Source organism: Trichosporon asahii, assembly GCF_000293215.1.
Source record: "Trichosporon asahii var. asahii CBS 2479 unplaced genomic scaffold scaffold00075, whole genome shotgun sequence".
Taxonomy (NCBI): domain Eukaryota; kingdom Fungi; phylum Basidiomycota; class Tremellomycetes; order Trichosporonales; family Trichosporonaceae; genus Trichosporon; species Trichosporon asahii.
The window spans coordinates 1,536,965-1,556,978 of NW_014040850.1; the positions used below are offsets into that span (position 1 = coordinate 1,536,965).

Here is a 20,014-nt window from a genome sequence, read left to right on the forward strand (position 1 = left end):
TCTCCGTACCGCTCTTGGTGATGACGCAGACGTCGACGTTCGATCCTGATCCCAGGTCGTTGAAGACACCGGAGCGGATCGCACGTGCGACAAGGTCGATCGCCTCCTTGCGCGTCATGTTCTCCTTGTACGCGCTCTCGAAGATGGCCATGGCGGCGAGCGATCCAGATCCCATCGTGACGTAAGGCAGCTTGTCGGTGCTTCCGTGGGCGTGCACCGTGAAGAGCTGCGGGCCGGTCGCGTCAACACCACCAACAACCAGGTAGGCACCGATGTGGCCCTGGTAGCGATACAGGTACTGCTTCAACATCGTCATCGTGAGAACTGGACCTGCTGAACGCTCCCGGCTGCGGCTGGGTGCAGCAGACGCCAATGAGACGAATTGTGGGTATCCCAGATCTCGAACCTCGCAAACTTTACAGAGCGCTCTAGAATGCGAGCCCAGACCGAGCGAAGGCGCCTGTGGTGGGCTCGTGATCGTTTCTCATTGTTGGAGCCGGGGGCAGGTGACGCTTCGCTTGCTTCGCCCCTTCTTTGAGATGGGGCAAATGGCCCCTCACGTGAAGGACATACACGCCCTGATACGCGACGTATGTTACGAACGTACGACGGTCGTTTACTCGATGCAGTTCGTTCGCTCGCGCCGCTCGGCGGAGCAGACTTACGACAACCCCCCCTTCTTTCGCTTCCCCACATTTTCCTGCCCATCACGAATGTCTCACTGGCTGTGCGCATCATGCATGACGTGCAGGGTGCAACTAGCAGGGTGCATTACGTTCTTCGGCCACCTCGGCGTGCCATCGTTACTGCTTCTTTTGGGTGCTGGCTCGGTCTCGCTCAGCCGGCGGGGAGACGTGGGGAGCCGGGGGATCGGGGGAGCGGGGTTGCAAGGGAAGAGCTAATCTGTGTGACTCCGCTGGGAACGCCGACATATCTCGGCGCAGCCGAGTTCGGTCTGTCAAGCGCAAGCAGGCGACAGAACCACGGAGTTTGATCTGACTTGATCTACGATAATGCACTGGGGCCAGTGACGCAGCTATGATTTCATACCTTAATCAAAGAGATGCGCCGGCTTTGCCGCGCTATCGGTGATTCAAGCATGTTGCATGCCGCCACGCTAACCCCGGCCCCGCCTCCTGGCTGCATGGCGCACGCCCCGCAACGACGTAACTCCGTCGTCCGTCGGGGTAGGCAATTCAGCGGTGTCAGCGGAGCAGCTTACTGCGCCGCCGCCATTTGTGACGCCGGCCAAGCCAAAGTCATCAAGAGCATAGAGCACATGGTGCAGTACGGCAATCCGTGTTCAGTTACCCAGCACGAGACGCGGTAGTCACAGCCACAAAGATTCGCAGGAGCAAGTGATCACGACAGAGGTACGCATTCGTCGTAGCTTCGCTAGCGCAGTGCCTCTGCCGCCTATCTTGCCCCTGCCGTGCCGTCCCCGCCAGTGCCAGGTGCGCCGAGCATTCCGGCGCTGACTTTGTTGGGCCACCGCCACGCTCGTCTGTCTCAGCGATGTATGTGCCAGGCTCAGCGCCGCATACCGACGCAGACGTGGATTGACAGCATGCGCCACTTCCGCTGCAACACAGCAAGCGACGCTGCACTGTGCCTCGAAGAGGCGCCGGGAACTCGTCACTGACGAACTGAGTGCTGCATGCCATAATGTCGTTTAACTCTAGAACAAGCGACAAGAACGGACATGCGAGACTGACACCACCTCGACGTCAGCCGCAGCACACTACAGCCGGGCACCCGAATAGAGCGTCCAGACCTTCTCGGCTGCACGGCACCAACAGTTAGTACAGGTTGACAAGCGGCGAGGATTGCAGCTCTTTAGGCACCGGAGCAGCGTACATCCACGAGTCAGCCTGGCGTGCCATGGCTCGCAAGCCACGGTTCCTAGTTCCTAAGCGTTCCTAATGAACACTTAATAGACAATGTCTGACTTGTGTTCTAATCGAGCATTTCAAGGCAGAACAGATGGGCTATGTTTAGCCATTCTGGCGTCCAAATCTGAGCCATCTGAGCCCACTACAAAGTCAACAGCTGACTGCCGAATGTAGCCTGGGCTCGGTCGAAGACGATGTCATCAACATCGACGGTATGCATGTGTGGAGTGGTTACTTCATGCTTTCTCTCGCATTTGCTTTTCCCCAAAACAAATGCGCACTGACACTTGTAAGCGACGCGTGCCCACCAACCGATGCAGCGGGCAGGGGCAGATCTGCAGGCCAAGAACTGCGCTGCAAAACTGCTGCCCGATGCTCTCACGCGATGTTGTCGGGTCGGCAACCACAGCCGCGGACGGCACGGGCGTACGTACAACTTGCGCGCGTTTGCATTGGGGTATGGGGGACGCCACCAGCGGTAACTGTTCCACCTTGTTTACCTGAGGGTGCGAAGGGGGTTGAGGCGAGCAGAGCAGCAGACAGGGATGTCGGGGCTGCCGATCGTGGCGTTCCATTAGACGAATCACGACACCCCGAAACCCGTGGCTGGTTTTTGGGCACAGTTTCGGCGGACTGTCTCGCCGCCTAATTGTCGCACCCCCTACTGCGCGCGTCATGTGCTGCGTGTATAATCATACGCACCCCACTGGCCCACTCATCAGAAAAGGTCACCGGCCACCGGTACTCGTGTGCTTCGTCAAAGACGATTCATCGGGTGCGGGTTTTGGGACGGGTCTGGAGGGGTTTAGGAGCAGAACCCGAATGACAAACGCCGGAGCATAAGGATACGATCGGCAGCTCGGCAGAGGGTCAAGACCCAGGCATGTGACCAGCGTCCCGCCCGTTCCAGCAAAGAGGCTCTAATCGAGCTTCCTATGCTTCGATACGGCGTGCATTGCACCATGCGGTGACCAGCGCGGAGCCGGTGACTGCGGAGCATCCTCCGCGCACTTCATGCACATTACAGCACTCCGAGACTGGTCGGAGTGGGCCCCCAAACTGCGTGTGGGTGTGCAGGTGACACACCTCTGGACACCTGCGAAAGGCTGTGGCAGGCGATCGAACGAAAATACGAGGTGGAGCCGCCCCCGGCGCTTGGAGCATGCATGCCAGCCTGCAGAGTCGCTAAACCTGAGAAACGGCGCATTGTGGCTGGAGTGAACCTCTGACAAGGATGCCAGCATGCAGGTATGCGCTGCCCATGGACTCGCCGTGGACGTTACGGATGTGACGGTGTGCATCGAGTTGGATCGTGTGAACTGCGTTGCGGAACGCGCTACGCCACTGTGCATTGTTGCATGTTCGTTGCTTAAACGGCTACTTTCGGTATTTCTTCGGAAACACTGGGTACCACGACTTGGCTTCAAGGCTCGTCGCGCAGGGCGGATCGTCCCCGCTGTGCCAGACGCCCGGCTCGGCGGCCAACCCAACACAGTGACGCGCTAGTGGATTCATGCTTTTCGTGCATTAGCGCCCAATGTGGAAGAAGAAGGAGCGGCCCATTCACGCCAAGTCGCCGGCATGCTCGGCCATCAGCCTCACATCCAGCTTGCTTGCATCGTGTCATGTCCCGGAACGCACTAACGCATTCAGCAAGTCGATCAGAGTTTCCCAGAGAATAACGATGGGGTTACTCCGCACCGCCCGACTGGGCCGTTCCCATCGATTGTATCGATTGTTCCATGTGCGCCACCATTGCCGCCGGTGCCAGCATGCATCAAGATGCAGCTAGTAGGTAGCTGCTAACGTTATGCACTTATGAACTCGGCAGGGTTTATTCGGCGTTAGAAGTCGGCGCGTCACCAGCGCGTACCTAAGTACCTAGCACGGGTTCGTCGCTACCGTCCCAAGCGGTGCCGTGCCCGCCGACCCGCTCTTACCCAACCGTGCCAGATCGCTAACGTAGCGTTCGCAGGTTCGTAGGTTCGCAGCCGTTCGGGCGATTCAGCAGTTCCCAAGTGTGCAGAACGTGTTTCATAACGTTACGCGCCAGGTTGTGCCCCAATGTTGCCCAGTGGTGATGCATCCGAGACATGACGAGGGCAGACGTAGCGACGCGAAGTTTGTGGGGTATTCAAGGAGAGGGGCGCGTCGAGTTGTCATGTGACCGCGTACTTTTCGTTTTCGCTCTGCTATATTTCTACTCGAAATGGGCCGTGGGAATCGGCAACTCGGCGGCACAGAAGGTACAGGCTACGAACCCAAAGAATAGTGTCCCAATGAGGAACAGAGGGGAACAGAGGTACGGGTCACCGAGCTTCTCGGAGCCTTCTGTGCGTTGCGTGATTAACAGTTCTCGCTACGCGTAGTCGTGCAACTGCCGACTCGCTCACACGTTACATTGCTGGGGAGGTGGCACACAATTGGGGGCTGACACAAGCGCATGGAACACGACCCCGTTTCATGCATCGGACCGGTGTATCCGTCCCGCTTTCGCAAGGTGTTTACATTGCATAGCCACAGGAACGATGGACGCAACCATTGTGTCCATGAGTACAGCATGAAACCGGAGTTCGATAATGGACGGTGCGGTGGGCGATGGGGGACTCGGTGACTTGTGCCCAATCTAGTGGTGCAATCAGCCCCCGCGCACCGAGCAATAGCCGATATCTCACCCTGGCCGCCCTGGACCACCCTGGCTGGTCGACTGAGCCTGAGGGCCAAGCGCCATTTGCCGCACGCCGTGCACGGGGGAGCGCGCAGTCCCCGGCGCTAGCGCCGTTCCATGCATGGGCGTCCGCGCGATCCACGTCTCAAGCAATTTGGGTAATCCCAGTTAGCGCCTGATGGTTCCGAGGTCCCTGCGCCAACGCACGCCAATGTCGACCATCAGCCCCCAAACACGCACAACCCCGAGACCAACGCAGCACCATCGCAAGGGTACCACTGCCCAGCCCGACCTAGGCCGACATGCTAGTCATGCTCCAGCCGGCTGCGTAGCAAGCCGGGAATGGCGGAGAGCGCCGCTAATTGTATCGCATGCGCTTGGTCGGTCTATCGAAGCGTGCCATGGCCCATCATGACCGACCGCCGAGCCAGCCCACGCCAACGACGCCATCGCCGAACCGCACATACCGCGCATACCGCACAAATCGAGCAAGCGCACCGCTTTGCATACGCCGCAACCCGCAGCGACTATTGCTAGCGGACGCGGAGGGCCGCACGATCCGCACCCGGCGTCGAAGCTTCCAGCCCCCCGATTCCGCGTCTGACACGGCCGACCTCGCGCTGATGACACAGCAGAAGAGGACTGCGTAGATTACAGGGTTGTCAGTCTCCTGAATGTTGCCGAACTTTGACCGAGTCTAGCAGAACTCGCGCAACCCTGCACCAGACTGTGCCGCCTGCAACCGGCCGTGTTCGCCGAAGTGGTTTGGGCGGAAGATTGCGCCTTAGTGTCTGAATTCGACTGCGCAGCGCACATCATCAACACCCCTTCCCTGCTTCCAACCCATGATCTAGGAGTAATCTAGGATCCAGCGATCCTGTGCGGATCCATGATCCGTGCGTTTCTCACACTGGTGCATATCGTCTCATCCCTCGATGCTGCGATCGTGCGACGCATGCGGGCCGCAGTCACTAAACATCGTGTGGTCGAGTGGAGCTGTGTCATAACTTTGGAAGAAGAGAAGCTGCATCCGAAAGTCACCGGTGCCAGACGGGCAAGGAGCGATGCTGCGCAACCCCGAAAGCGAGTGTACCGAAAGCGGGCATTATCCGATGTTCCTTCCCCCCTCTTTCATCACCACTCACGTAATGACGCGCTCGCACCCACACGCGACTTCGGGTCCTCGCGCGGTACGGTCCCCTCGCTCGGCGAACTTCCCACTCTATCGATGCAATGATCAGTCCACCATTTCGTCAGTGCCCAGGAATGCATTCGGGGTCGTTCTCAGACGTACCTGATGTATGTCCGCTCTGACCCACTGGTGTCTGCACTCAGCAGGAACATCCCACTTGTCCCACTTGGGGCCTGGCGAACACGGACATCGCGACATCGCAAGCGTCATGCAGTTGTCACCCGTCAATTCACCGGTCTTCTCGCGGAGCTCACTGTGCCGTAGTTCGCTGCTTCCTTCTGCCTGATCATGTAGGTTTTGTGACTTCTCAAGCATAGACCGGGTTTGATCAGCCGTGTGCATACTCCGTTCTGCTTCACATGGCGACCAGTTGCTTAGCGTCCGGGTCACAAAGTTGGGGAACGGCAGTGACGCAAGTGCCGTAAGCCGACCCCCGATATCGAGAGCCGTACCTCATAGTGTCCGTTATGCATCTCATCTCCGAGCGAAACATGCGCATCATCCGGCGGTGACCACCGGTCTACCGGTGAGTCGGGCCGGAGGAACGGAAAGCGGGAAATTGTATTACCGGTTCCTCAACGTCCACACCAGAAGCAACCGGCGTGAGACTCACGCGCTTCTCGCGTGTGTCCTTCTGACCCCTTCAGGCAACGTGGAATGAAACCTCCACCCACTTGCGCCCTCCACCGGCTGACCGGATCGCGCAGTCTGGCACGGAATTCGTCCTTCGCCACCCAACTCCGTCAACAACGGCCAAAATAAAGATCAACCACGCCTTCCCCGATCGACCCTCCGAGCTCTTCGACAACCCCGACTCGCCTCCCTGGCCACACCGACTGCAAATACAACTAACAGACATACAATGCCCCGGGAAGGAGCGCCGCAGGAGGTGGGCCCGTTGCTGGCCGCCGAAATCGCGATAGAATAGTGAGTCTGGAACGTGTAACCAGCGCGCGAGCGCCCTGGCCAGGCATGTGACACTTGTCCGATCGTCCATCGCACGTCGCCCGATTCCATTGCGTAATCCCGAAAGACGAAGAGACTTCGCGATGCAATTGTGCGATAAGCGCTGTCGTGACACTGGAAGCTGGCACCAGGTCCGATTCAGAACACTGGATAATTCCAGATACCGCGATTGCGTCGTGCCGTGTCCAGTTGCGTCGCTGCCCGATGGCCGCTCAAGCCCACGTCGCTGCGCACTACCGGGTCACGGCTACGCAGCTCGAACCGAGCTCCGTCCCACTCACCCGTTCCGCACGGAAGAGCTCATGCTATGTCCACTGCCTTGACCAGCGACGGCGCCCGGACGCCTCGCACCAGGGTGACGAGGCCGCGGCCATCGTTATCGGAAGCCGTCCGATTCGTGAGAGCGGAACGTATACTGACGGACAGCTCTTCGCTTCGCGCCCCTGGCAACTGCCCCGCTGGCATGTACCTCGTCCCAACCCCGGAGGCACTGACGAAGTGGGCCGGAATGTTCTTCGTGCACCGAGGTGAGTCTGCGTTTGCGATGTGAAAGTGAAGGAAGAGCATGCGACGACACATCTGCCCAAGGTGCTCGGCTCCGCGATCCGAAACAGACGCGGGGAAGCGAGCAAACAGCTCGTCCCCCTTCTTATCGATCGCCGAGAGCCTGACAGGCGGTATGCTCGGAAGCGCTCGGACGGGGTCGGATGCAGTTTGAACATGCGTACGCTACCGCACAAACAGTGTGGAATGGAATGGAAGTGCCCTGCGCCGCGTCGCGAGGTCGCGCAACTCGCCTCATTTAGCGCAACGTCGCCATCGCTTGCTTCTGAATTGAGTGACATTCCGCGCCACGCAACCGCGCGCGTTTGTGTTGGCGCGCACTCTCACGAATCCACCACGCGCCCACTGGACACTGACCCATGTTACTAGGGCCGTACGCCGGATCTGTGCTCCGCTTCACCCTCACGTTCCCTCTGTCATTCCCCCGTGCTCGGCCCGCCGTGCACTTCGAGACCGACGTCTTCCACCGTGAGTCCTCTGTTCGTGGTCCCTTTGGTTCCTGTGTGTCTTGGGCGGATATCGAGGGTGTCGAGGCGCTCCCCTGGTTCTTCGCATTCCGGGGCGCTGGACACCGAGGCGTTTGGAAACCGAGGCGCGTCGAACGACCCAGTGTCATCCGTTTGACTCTGGGCCGGGACGTGTCTCATCCTTCGACGTGGCTCACGGACACGATAAATCCCGCCATCGTGACAGGCGATTGCCCAGGAGATGGACGCGGCGCTGTATGACGTGCTGTGGCTCTTCACGTCTGATACAGACCATGCGTCGCACAAGTCTTGTCGGGCTCGTGGGATGTGTGCGTTAACTCGCCGGTGCCTGTGGTTGTCCTGCTCAAGACCGCCACGTTTGATTCATTATGTCGAACGCAAGGTCGTACCATCTCGTTAATTGGGTGTACAAGGCGATGTGGTGGTGGCGCTGAGTGTGGCACGGGAGGAACATCCGGATGGCGGTGATCGGGCCCGCTCACTACGCTCGATATCGGGCGTAAGGGGTCAACGACGCTTTCGGAGAACGTCGTCTTTGCGTTGGCCGCATCAGGACGATCGGGCTTGAGGGGCTTGGCGATGAAACGGTGTCAACCATCGGACGTGACCGTGGTCGCCGCAATTAGCGAGCGACTCCCACGCCACACTCTACCACCACATGCCGTGTCAATTGACGGCGAAGCAGCCATAACGAGGGGATCGATGGGAACTGGCACGCCTCGCGTGACAGGGCCATATTCGCATCCGCCGACACCGGAGCGCCCTTGCTGATCATCTGCTGCGGCACCGACGTCATGTGGCAGGGGTCTGTGGATTTTGCCCACATTCTATTCTTTGGCACCGTGTCCACTTTTTTCGTTTCGGTCTGGCCTCCTTCTGACACTGTTCGTGGCGTCCACTGCCGCCGATTGTCTGGACCAGTGCCAAGTAGCCAGTGCCTTCGCCTCGCTTTGTTTAATTAATCGATGTTCCGTTCCCACTGACATCCCCAGCTCTTGTTGATCCCAAGACAAAGGAGTGGACTCCGTGCGGCAGATTCACACACTGGCAGCCCAAAGTGGACCATGTGGCGCACCTCCTGCACGCGCTCAAGGCCAGCTTCAAGACCGCAGCCCTCGACGCGGTCAAGGAGGAGGAGGCGGTGAACCGCCAAGTATGGTCGTGAGTGTTTCCCATGGGTCCCCAACGCGTCCCCAGCACGTCTGCAGCGTGGGGCGGCCGCCAGCGCCGGTCGCGGAGATTTCGACATTTTCGAGATTTCCAGATCCTGGTTGCTAAAGGGTTCATCGCACTTGCCCGATGGTGCCTTCGGGCGCCGACTTTTTCTTCTCAAGTTGAGGGATAGGGACGCTCAACTGACAACGACAGCATGTATCACCACAGCAAGCAGACGTTCCTGTCTCTCACGGCTCAGCGTGCGCGGCAGACGTCGACGCGCCAGGCGCTCTTCGACGAGTTAGACCCCTCAAGACAGCGACAGGTCGTCACACCGTCGACGCCCAACAGCCAGTCGTCCCCCGCCATGTCTCCCATGCCGCGAGGAGAGTCGGACAAGTTGATCCGCTTCACCGAGCTCGACGATGCAGAGGTTGGAACGATGTGGGCCGACCTACGACGCAGTCTGGGCGAGCGCTGAGCTCGCGTGAGCTGCCTAGTCACCCCTCTCTGAGCAGGCTCCCCGTACAGTTAACGACCCGATACGAATCCAGCGAACGAGTAGATGTCTATAGAAATGTTGTACTTGTGCACTTATGAACTCGGTCCTAAGCATCTCATGCACTTCACAATCGTGAATCGCGCACGCCCAGCACGCGCGTCGGTGGAGGCCGTGATCATTGCTGTGAAGTGGAGGTATATCTGCTCCCGTCGCCATATGCCGCCACCCATCCCCATCTCCACCCCCACACTGCAGTGACGTCGGCTGACTTGATGTTCTCGGGCAACGACAGATAACAACATACACCACCCATCATGCCGCCGATGAAGCCCGGGACGGGGCTTCACGGCCCGCTCCTGCTGGAGGAGCCTCTTATCCGCGTGAGTGTTGTCCGGTGACCAAGGGTGAAGGTGTTGCCACCGCCAGGGAAGGGGGAAGGCGCGAGTCGGACGACGCTGTCCAGCTGTGTGATGGGAGGCAGAGCTAACACGCAGACACCATACGAGCTTCTGCGTCGCTATCACCGCAGCGCCCAACGCCAGGTCGAGAAGGACTTCGTGAACGTGCAAGCGCAGCTGTCGCAGCTCCTGAAGGCGCTCTCAGGCGACGAGGAGAAGGACAAGGCGCTGGCGCTATCCAAGCTCGACACAGCGAGCGAGCGTATCCGCGGCCTGAAGCGGAAGCTGGACGACTTGCAACCGAATCCTGGCCCGGGATCTCAGAGCCACGTAATCCGCGAGCGCATCAAGTATGTCGAGGACGTGCTGCTAGACACGCGGCTGAAGAAGGCGGACGAGGGGAGGGGCAAACCCGCCGACGTCAGCTACAGGGAGCGTTCGGAGAGTAAGGAGAAGGACAGCAACGGCAAGGAGGCAAAGGATGGGCTGGCGGCGCCGCAGCCAGAGAAGGCTGAGAAGCGCGTTAGCTTCCTTGACGAAGAGGGCGAGACGCGAGACGCACTCGCCGCCCAGCTCGATACGATTTCGGGCAACACCACCCCTGCGACGCCGGCCAAGCCGATGGACGGGTGAGCTGTGATGGCGTTCTGAGCTGGAGCTGACAACCAGTGACCGCACACTCGACAGGTACATCATCGACCATCTCCTGCGCACGGGGCGGATGAAGACTGCACGCGTCCTTGCAGCCTCGCTCGGGATCGAGGACCTCGTGGATCTCAAGCTCTTCTCGGAGCTGTGTCGGATTGAAGCCGCGCTCGTCGAGCGACACTCGGTTGCCGAGGCGCTGGCGTGGTGTGGTGAAAACCGTGGCACGCTGAAGAAGATGGACGTGGGTTACTTAAGCTACAAGAGCCACGAGAGCCACACGGTGAGCTAACACGCAGTCCAACCTCGAGTTCACACTACGCCTGCAGGAGTTCATCGAGCTGTGTCGCCGTCGTGAGACGGAGGCCGCCATTGCGTACGCGCGCAAGAATCTCGCCGCGTGGGCGAATACGCACCTCGCTGAATTCTGCCAGGCCATGACACTGCTCGCGTTCGGACCGACGACGGGTGTACCGGCATATCGCGTGAGTATAGCGTGCTTAGCTGAGGGCTTGAAGAGCTAGCTGACACCAGAAACTCTTCGACTCCTCCCGCTGGCAGACGGTGCGTGCGCAGTTCCGCCGCACTTTCCTGTCGGTGTACGCACTGCCAACGCAGAGCCTGCTCGCGCTCTCGCTCTCAGCCGGCTTGTCGAGCCTGCGTCTGCCAGCATGCCAGGCGCAGAGTGCTCCTGCTCCCCAGTCTCCCGTCGGCTCACGCGATCCCCTGCCGCCGATCCACCCCATCCTCCCGCCGGTGCCGGGCTTCTCAGCTTTCCTGGGCATGGAAGCTCTGCCGGAGCTCGAGCGCCCCCCGTCGCCCGAGGAGGTCGCGCCCAAGACGCCCGTCGACGACGCCGACGCGCCCGCCAACGTCGACTGCCCGACGTGTGCTGAAGACGTGCGCATACTCGCGCGCGAGGTGCCGATGGCGCACCATGTCAACTCGACGCTGGTGTGCCGCATCTCGGGCGACGTCATGGACAGCGACAATGTGCCGCTCGCGTTCCCCAACGGGTGTGTGTACTCGTCCAAGGCGCTCGCCGAGATGGCGAAGAACAACTTTGACGTCTGCATCTGCCCGCGCACGCATGAGACGTGCGGCTTCTCAAAGCTGCGCAAGGTGTACATCTCCTAGTCCCTTCATCCAGTTTCATAGTTGTGTTTGTACTCGTCCCGTTGTCTCATGTCATCATTTGTCTACTGCATTACTACACTTATTCGCCCTGACCCGCAAGCACGATCATGTTAAAGTTGATGTCCCCGTCGGCGCGGTCAATGTACTTCTCCTTCACAATCTTGGCTACGTCAGATAAAAGGTCATCGCAGTGTCCGCGGTCGAAAGGTCCAGTACGGCCACCATCGAGCTCGACGACGCGGTTGTCGCCTTCCTTGTTCTTGGCCTCGATGAAGGCGATGAAGTGCGTGTCGACATCCACGTTTTCGGGCACGGCAGACTGGCCGCCCTGCGAGGCGGACTCGTGCGCAGACTCGAAGAAGGGACTCGTCTCGAGAAGCTTGGCGCGGGCCATTGCTGAATCGTCAGCTGACAATGACATGGGAGTAGCTCACGGTCGAGATCCTTGCTCTGCACCTTGAACTGGACCAGCTTGCTTCCCGGCTCCAGGCTGCCCTCGGGCAGGTTCAGGAGGGCGTGCAGGAGTCCGATCGAGCCGCACGCGTTGGAGATCTGCATGTCAGCTATCGCGACATACGCACAGCTCATTCTATCATCATGCATGGCCTAATGCTCCTTCCTTCCCCTCTGCCACATTGCACGTCGAGCCAAACAGTGACATCGTCTCGACGAGCGATCGGCGGTGCGCAGCTCGCTACTCGCTAGGCAGGCCGGACGAGACAGCGCGTACTCACAGTCTGCTTGACCCACCACACATCGCCGTCAAACTTGTGCTCGCCCGACTTCTCCTCCTCCTCGCGCGCCTGGGCCAGCGCACCTCGCTGCGGGAACAAGAGCAGCACAGCGCGCACCGGCTGCGGGATGAAGGCGAGGAACTCGGGGTCGAGCGAGAACAGGTCCTGGAACGAGAGCGGGGCGGCGGGGAGGCCGAGCGGCTGAGACCACTGTTCTGTCAGCTCGGAGGGCACTGGAGTCTCAGCTGTCCGCATCGCGTCCATGGCATTACGGATGGGACGGGCGTTGTGACTCGAAGTAAACGGACCTCGTTGAACACCTGATGTCAGCTACACGATCCAGGCAACGTAGCTTACCTCCGGACTAGCCTCGAGCGGGACCCACTTCTGCGGCATATTGACTTGTCTTCGAGAGGAAGGGAAGGATGAGGTGAGATGAGGAGGGCAGACAGGTGACAGACACTTGATGACTGTGTACGGGTGGGTGGCGGCAATGACCGGTTGTGACGACAAACCACGTGCTATCTCTTCCCACGGTGCGCGTTGCCACCACTCGCGGTTTCATGTCAACAAATGCACCGCGCGCAACCGCGTCACTGCACCGACATCGATCACCCTCGCTCGAACGACAACCACCTTCCTCGCGACCCTCCCCTTCCCACGACCATCACTCTCGGTCGATCGATTACCGCGAGTAGGGCAATATGGCGCAGATCCCCGCCAACCTTCCCCCATCATTGCAGCTCCTCCTGCAGAAACAACAGGAGCACTCTGGCCTGCAAGCACTGCGGGAAGCGAGCGGCGACCTCGTCAAGCGTGTCGAGAAGCTCGCCGAGAGCACAAACGTGATGGCAGATGGAGGCAAGGGTACGTGCTTCCCTCATCCCAGTCCAAAGCTAACCCCAGCCATCGGAGACGTCATGCAGAACTGGTCGTACGTGTGGACGATTCTAGAGCAGTTGCGTGAGTATGAACATCAATCAGGGTAGAGATAGGTGTGGCTAACCCGGACTACAGAGAGCTCGGCGAAGGGTACCGAGGAAGAAGGGCCGGAACCTGTCCCGCAGCTTGTGAGGTTGGTGTACAAGGAGGTCGAAGGCGGGGAGGACGAGCGGCCAGCCGAGGAAGGCAGCCAGCCGCAGCGATGACATAACTCAGCTCGCGCAACGGACTTCCTGCTCGACATGCACTGTAACATCAACCTGTATAATGGATTACTATCAACGCAACAACCATCACGAGGGTGTCTTCTACTTCACCTTGCGGTCCGCAATCTTTTCGGACACTGACACTGTCTCACTGACATAGAATCGGCTTCTCGCTCTTTGGGGCGAGACTACCTTCGGGCTCAATCAACTCTCGCTCTTGTTAAGATTGCTCCTGGCACGTCTACGGGGATGGCGCCGGCACCTATACTGCAGAGGTGAACCTCACTTGATTTTACACTAACGCAGCAGCCGAGGCTGCAGACAAGTTGGTTGGTAGTGGCACAGTACCAGGCATTTGGAGTGGGATGTTTGTTCCGTCATCGCCGAGCAGCGTGCTCCGCGGCAAGCTGCTGCGGAGTTGTCAGTGAGACCTGGTAGTGGAAAGGTGTGAATGGGTGACCTCGATCGCTGCTGAACCACACGGGACAGCTGATCGTTCACTTCACCTGCGAGCCAGTGAGCAGTGATCATGCAATCGAGCATCTGCCACTTCTCGATTGGGTTCCGCACAGATAGTCGCAGACATCGCAACCCGGAAGCTGAGTTAAAGCTATGGATGGTAAGGAAGAGGCGCAGCCAGTTTGCTCTGAACCGTGCCATGAGTCTGGATTCGCAGTCGACTGCGGCTGTTTTCACGTCCGGCGCACCATGGCTAGTTCATTAGATAACGGGAAGTGGCGCGCCATGACGTCTTAGTGGGTTCGAGGCGTTCTGATCGCGATGAAGACGAATGTGTTCATCGAAAGTCAGTAGTGTTCTGCTGTGTCTACGGAATGCACGCCACAAGCTCGTGCCCGAGCGGCTGATCGCCAACCGAGCCAGCTGCCTCCCCAGCTGCTATCCGTCGATCCCACCCGCCCGCTTCTGTAGGAGATCACGTGCCGGCGCCCGAACCCGCCGAATCCACGCACGCTGCTCCACTTGATATTCTCCGGATATCGCCTGGGTCTTGTGACCCTATGTGATAACTTGGCATACGCGGGGACACGGCATGGGCGAGGTGTGTGTTGAATGGGGAAGAGGCTGGCAGTTCAGTCTGAATGAGTCTGAATTGCAGCTGACCCCACGATGAGCACATCGATGGACCGCCATCACGTCTTGTGTCTTAACAAGTTGGGCATCAGGCAGGGCGGCATTACAATGAGCCCGAACTGGGGATGCAGTGAGGAGGACCTCTGAGCGGGAAACACGGTGCGCCCGGCGCACGGTCCGGCTCCGACCTGACGGTTCCCCTGCAACCCTGCCCTCGTGGACGTTGTGCTCTGTGCCTCCGCGGTGTCCAACCTAAGTCTAAAGCTGAAGATCAGCCAGGCGCCGAATGCAGCGAGGAAAGAAGGGAGTACAAACCAGGCCCGCAGAACTTAGGCTCAAGTCGCCCACACCCTCGGGCGAGGGCAGGTCTTACGACGCCTGTGAGTACCTCTGTGGCCATGATAGATCAGCGGAAGTAAACGCTGTTGACTGCGGGCGCCCCGCTTATCCAGCTTTGCTCAGCTTCCTTGTCCCCTTGCGAAGTCGTAGAGGCAATGCTAGGGGTCTGGACAGTGCTTTCGAATGCGCGACAAACCCTCTTGTTGCTGCGCACTGGTCGCGTATCGGCCCGTATCCTCGTATCACGTCGGCTAGGTCGGCACCCTCTCCTATCCACAGTTGCATGGCTTGCGCCCGGCGGTGCGCATTCAACGCCAAGCATTTTGCTATGCAAGCGTCTTGTTGCTGATTGTCAAATGACAAGACACACAAGACACGGAAGAGGCTGACTTATCGTCCCATGCCCATCGCCGAGCACACGACCACTTGAGCACGCAAGCACGCCGCGCCGCGGCGTGCAGAGGGGAGCCCGCGCCGAGCCGCGAGTCACGGGACTGTTGCCCAGAAACCCTGGACGGACGGGGGCCCGCTGAGAAGCGACGCAGAGTTGCACCGGGCCGCTGGTACGCCGGTCGGTGGGAATGGCGAAGGGACGCAGAGAGGCTGACATTGAAGTCGGTGGGCCAGATGGAGGTCGCTCGGTGCAATGTTACAGCTGTTGCAATCCCCAATGCGATTGTTTCAGCTAAGGTTGTAGCGCCGTCAAGTGCAAAAGCATGCAGCGTCAAGGTGCGCCGATACGAGGATGCTGACAAATGGAAGAGGGCAGGCGCGCAGAGGAGGGGTGCGTGCGGCGCTTGGATCCTAGTTTATGGTCCTGGACCTGGATGATCCTGGGCGGTGCTGCTGCGGAGAAAGGAAAGGCGCGTCGAATCCTTCTGTCCTTGCGGCGTCCGCCCGCGGAGTGCACCGGGATCACGGCCCACGAGAGCGGGGTGCAGGTGAGGGTGCGCCCTCGGGCCTGACGCCGTGCAAAAATTCGTTCCACTGAACCCTTGGCGAAAAAGCTGACGGATGATCACCGGTACAGATCACCCAGCTCGCCGGCGCATTCTCCCTTCCCTCTGTTCCCAAGCCCGCCGGCCCGGCGTCAGTCAGTCTTCCAACCTCCCTGCAAACGACTCGCCCCCCTCGGCGACGGTATGCCGCGCCTGCACCAATCATGCTCCTGAGTTCTTGGCAACGGACCCCAAGCCGAGCGTACCGAGCACAACGGGCACCGTAGCGGTCACAGACGGCAAGGCGCGCGAGGCGGACCGCTGTCGTGTGACCCCGTCCGCCAGTACGACCAGCCCTCCCTCCAGCCAGCCAGCCCTCGGCTCGGAGTCCACCTCCCACCCTTTTAGTGTTTAGCTTTCGGCGGAGCCGCAATATCCCAATCACAGTGCATACTGCACTACTGCGAGGAAACACATCGGCCACCCCTGTTAGTTAGTCCTCCCTACACTTGTCACCTTTTGTGTTTTCGACCCACCGCTGTCTTCAACATCTCCTCATACACCACTTTCCCACCCGATACCACGTCGATATCGAAATAGCACTGCAGCGCAGCACTCCCGGCTCGAGGCCCCTGTCCATTCCTCGACCAACGAATTGCCACCCAACGATATCAAACTTTCGCCAAGCCCCTTTTCTTGGCGGATCTGACGCAGTCGGGCGACGTCCACCGCAGCACTCGAGTGTGGGGTATTACCCACCAGACCATTATCTACAAACTGTCGTGTGAGACACAATACACTCTCCCGCCCCTCGTCTCCTCAACTCTAAGGATACGCTCATAACGCCTGGAACACTTCTGCGCAACGGCAAAACGACGTCAAGCATCATCTCCGTCGAGGACGCAGAGGCTGGTACTCTGCGAAATCGTTAATCTTTTGACTTAGTCATCGCATCAAGGTTATCGTTATATATCGTCGGCCCGATTCCTTCCCCGCGCAGGTCGCAGCAACCTCTACTGCGCAGTCGCAGTTGTATCGCGCCAATCTCACGACTCGCTTGCACAGCAGCAGCACATCGCTTCCTGTTCATAAGCCACTCACGCAAGCATTGCATTCGCATTCGCATCACGACTTCCCGCTACGGCACTCGCATTCCAGCATTTCTGACCTAGCCCGCTTATCGCTACTATCGCCGCGGCTCTGATCAGACGACCTGACAACGCTAGCACAACGACGGCTCCGGTTCGCTCACAAATTCGGTCCCCATCCCGTTATCGGCTATGGCAGGACAATCAACGAAATATTCACCCATACCGAACGACGATGCCGACATCGAGAAGGCCTCGATGATCTCTTACGTCGGAGGAAGTCTGCGCAGGACAAGGCGGAGGCGCCCGCTCGTGGTGCTCTTGCTCTGCGGAGCTATCTCGCTCATCTTTCTCCTAGCCGCCTTCCTGACCTACAGCTACAACCTGCCTAGCACACTCTCAGGAACCGACTATGTCTACGGTGACTGGGCTGGTGACAACTCGGAGTACAACTCCTTCATGATCCAGGACGACCCGACGCACGTCGTTATCCAAGCCGTCGACGTGAATGTCACCCCGCCGGCACCGCTTCTGCAGCCCCTTACGACTCGCCCGCCTCTGGACCAGCTTATCGAGTATTACGCCCACGGCACCCTCAACTTTACCCACCAGTCCAAGCGGCCGCAGGTCGATCTCGTCACGCTCTTTGTGAACGCCTCCTCGGAATACTTTGCTTTTGCTAAGAACAAAAAGTCGGAGGAGGAGGGCCTTGGTTCGCTGAAGAAGCAGTCGCACCACTGGCGCGACAACGGCGAGCTGCGTGGAGGACTGCGCTCCTTCGCCCTGTCGCTGCGGGAACGCCTCCGCACGATTCACGTCGTTTCAGCGGCGTTCGACTTCCCCGACGACGAGCGCCCTGTCCTCCCGGACGACATCGAGGGCGACACCGACCGGTGGCAGCTGGGTCAAATCCCTGAGTGGCTTGACTGGGCAAGCCCTGGTAACGTCCAGTGGCACTTCCACTCGGAGATCTTCCGCCTCCCCCGCGACGAGGACGGATCCCTGGACCACGCCATCGCGGATGTCAACGAGGAGGAGTGGCGCTCGCTCTCGCTGCCCAACTTCAACTCGTTCGAGATCGAGAGCCGCCTCCCGTTCGTCAACGACCTCAGCCCCAACTTCATCCTCAGCAACGATGACATGTTCCTCATGAGACAGCTCAGTCTTGCGGACTTCCACCACCCGCTTCTCGGCCCCATGCTCCGCCCCGAACCCGGACTCAAGGTCGGCTTCAAGCTGATCCCGGAGCACAAGTCGACCCCCGGCGAGTGGGGCGGCCTGAACCATGCCAACATCCTCATCGGCCAGCGCTTCGTCTACCGCGACCGCTGGTACCTGACGCACATGCCCAAGGCCATGACCCAGGCGATCACGCAGGAGAGCGAGGTCATGTTTGCCAAGGTGTTCACCGAGGCCGCGACCCGCTGCTTCCGCGAGAGCCGCCGCGGGCGGGCCGACGTCGAGATGGCGTGGCTGTGGACGTGGCTGCAGATTGAGCGATGGCGTGAGGCACTGCTCTGGACGTGGGCCGTTGCCCGTCTCGGAGGCGAGGACGGCATGATCGGCGAGCGGGAGAAGAACGAGATCCGCGACGCGCTCGGCCTCCGCAAGGGCGAGGAGTATGACGAGAAGGAGATCCTGATCAAGGTCACGCGCGCCGAGCGTGAGACGTTCAAGGACGTCGAGAAGTACACCGACGAGGCCGGATGGGAGCACCCTCTGGCGACGCGCCTCATGCACACGTCGCTCGACGCAGAGTACCACCGCGATGGCGGCAAGCCCGACCCTAACATCGTCGACGGCCAGCGTATCTGCCGCATGGAGATCGCGCGCTGCTTCCCGGAAGGTTTCTTCTCGACCGAGGACGAGTACAGCGCCGTCGAGGTGTTCAAGCTCCTCGCCTTCCTCGGCGACGGCCGCTGCGGCGACTGCATGACCGAGGCGCTCCTCGGCAAGTCGGGCAAGCGGGCCCTGTCTGCGTTCCTCCCCAGCGTCGACGCCGTGTTCTTCCCGCCGTCCACTGAGGCGCCGCAATGGAGCCGCCCCGAACCCATGCTCCCGCTGACGCCGACGTGGCAGGAGGCCGACTTCTCCATGGAGGCCAACGTCCGCACTGGCCAGGATGCGTGGGAGGGTTTCGAGCCGCGCTCCGACGGCGGCGTCAACATGCGCGCATGGACCGTCAAGCTCCTCTCGCGCTACGCATACGTGTACGCGCGGACAGAGTCGCGGTTCAACATGATCCACAACGTGAAGGAGCTCAACGGCGACACCAAGGCGATGGACGAGTCTAAGACGCTCGCCATGGCGTGCATCAACGACGACGTCGACAAGCCCGAAAACGCGCCCGCGGTCCAGGTCGCGATGCGCGAGTGGATGGAGCGTCGCTTCGGCGAAGACTCGGAGTTTGTCAAGTGGGAAAAGTCGTTCCCGTGGAGCTAGGCATGAGGACGAGAGAGACACGACGTAATTCCATCACGGGTATCATCTATCATCAGCAACAGAGTAAAACAAATATACAGCCCCTCGCGGCCACATCTCAAGGCCGGCGATTAATCGACATCTCTCATACACAGCAAATCATCAACCCTCAACCGTTTGAAGCGCATTGCCCTGCATTGGATACCTTGTATTCATTCATTGTCCCTCTGCTTCTATATCTGTAGCTCATGATACAATATGCATGTTAAATTCTCAAACTCGTGGAGTAGTCGCCCCTCTCATCTGGGGCTGGATCCCTGCTCAACCGGTGCACAAGGTTTCAGTGGAGCATGAAACGATGGCTGTAACCGTCAGTTCGTCTGGGCTGCCCGAGGGCAGAGGCAGTCTGGTCAGGAGATTTGTCGGGAATCTGTGCAGATTGCATCAGGCGCACCGCCTCTGCCTCCTCTGCGCCACTTGAAACGGCGAGGGAGAAGTGTAACACATCGGACTCGGCACTCATGACGGCGTCGGCGGTGCATCACACACCACATCGGCGGGCTGCCTGCATCCCCTCACCACTGACCAACCACCGTATGGTAGAAATGAGGCCAAAGGACGCGCCACGTGTTAAGGTTTCGCAGACC

The 20,014-nt window shown here is 59.7% G+C and overlaps 4 protein-coding genes across 4 annotated transcripts; 3 read left to right on the forward strand and 1 right to left on the reverse strand.

The window, feature by feature from the left end:
- Positions 1–9,897: 9,897 nt before the first annotated feature.
- Positions 9,898–11,607, forward strand: A1Q1_06100 (negative regulator of gluconeogenesis; the record flags this gene model as incomplete). Its single annotated transcript, XM_014321309.1, has 5 exons — positions 9,898–10,454; positions 10,513–10,714; positions 10,770–10,955; positions 11,005–11,034; positions 11,089–11,607. 5 exons carry the CDS (start codon positions 9,898–9,900, stop codon positions 11,605–11,607), a joined length of 1,494 nt encoding a protein of 497 aa, XP_014176784.1.
- Positions 11,608–11,686: 79 nt separating this feature from the next.
- A1Q1_06101 (carboxyl-terminal proteinase) lies at positions 11,687–12,605 on the reverse strand (the record flags this gene model as incomplete). Its single annotated transcript, XM_014321310.1, has 3 exons — positions 11,687–12,003; positions 12,064–12,159; positions 12,338–12,605. 3 exons carry the CDS (start codon positions 12,603–12,605, stop codon positions 11,687–11,689), a joined length of 681 nt encoding a protein of 226 aa, XP_014176785.1.
- A 440-nt stretch (positions 12,606–13,045) lies between these two features.
- Positions 13,046–13,489, forward strand: A1Q1_06102 (uncharacterized protein; the record flags this gene model as incomplete). Its single annotated transcript, XM_014321311.1, has 2 exons — positions 13,046–13,304; positions 13,359–13,489. The coding sequence occupies 2 exons, from the start codon at positions 13,046–13,048 to the stop codon at positions 13,487–13,489; spliced, it is 390 nt and encodes a 129-aa protein (XP_014176786.1).
- A 3,649-nt stretch (positions 13,490–17,138) lies between these two features.
- Positions 17,139–19,388, forward strand: A1Q1_06103 (uncharacterized protein; the record flags this gene model as incomplete). Its single annotated transcript, XM_014321312.1, has 1 exon — positions 17,139–19,388. One exon carries the CDS (start codon positions 17,139–17,141, stop codon positions 19,386–19,388), a length of 2,250 nt encoding a protein of 749 aa, XP_014176787.1.
- Between the last annotated feature and the right edge of the window lie 626 nt (positions 19,389–20,014).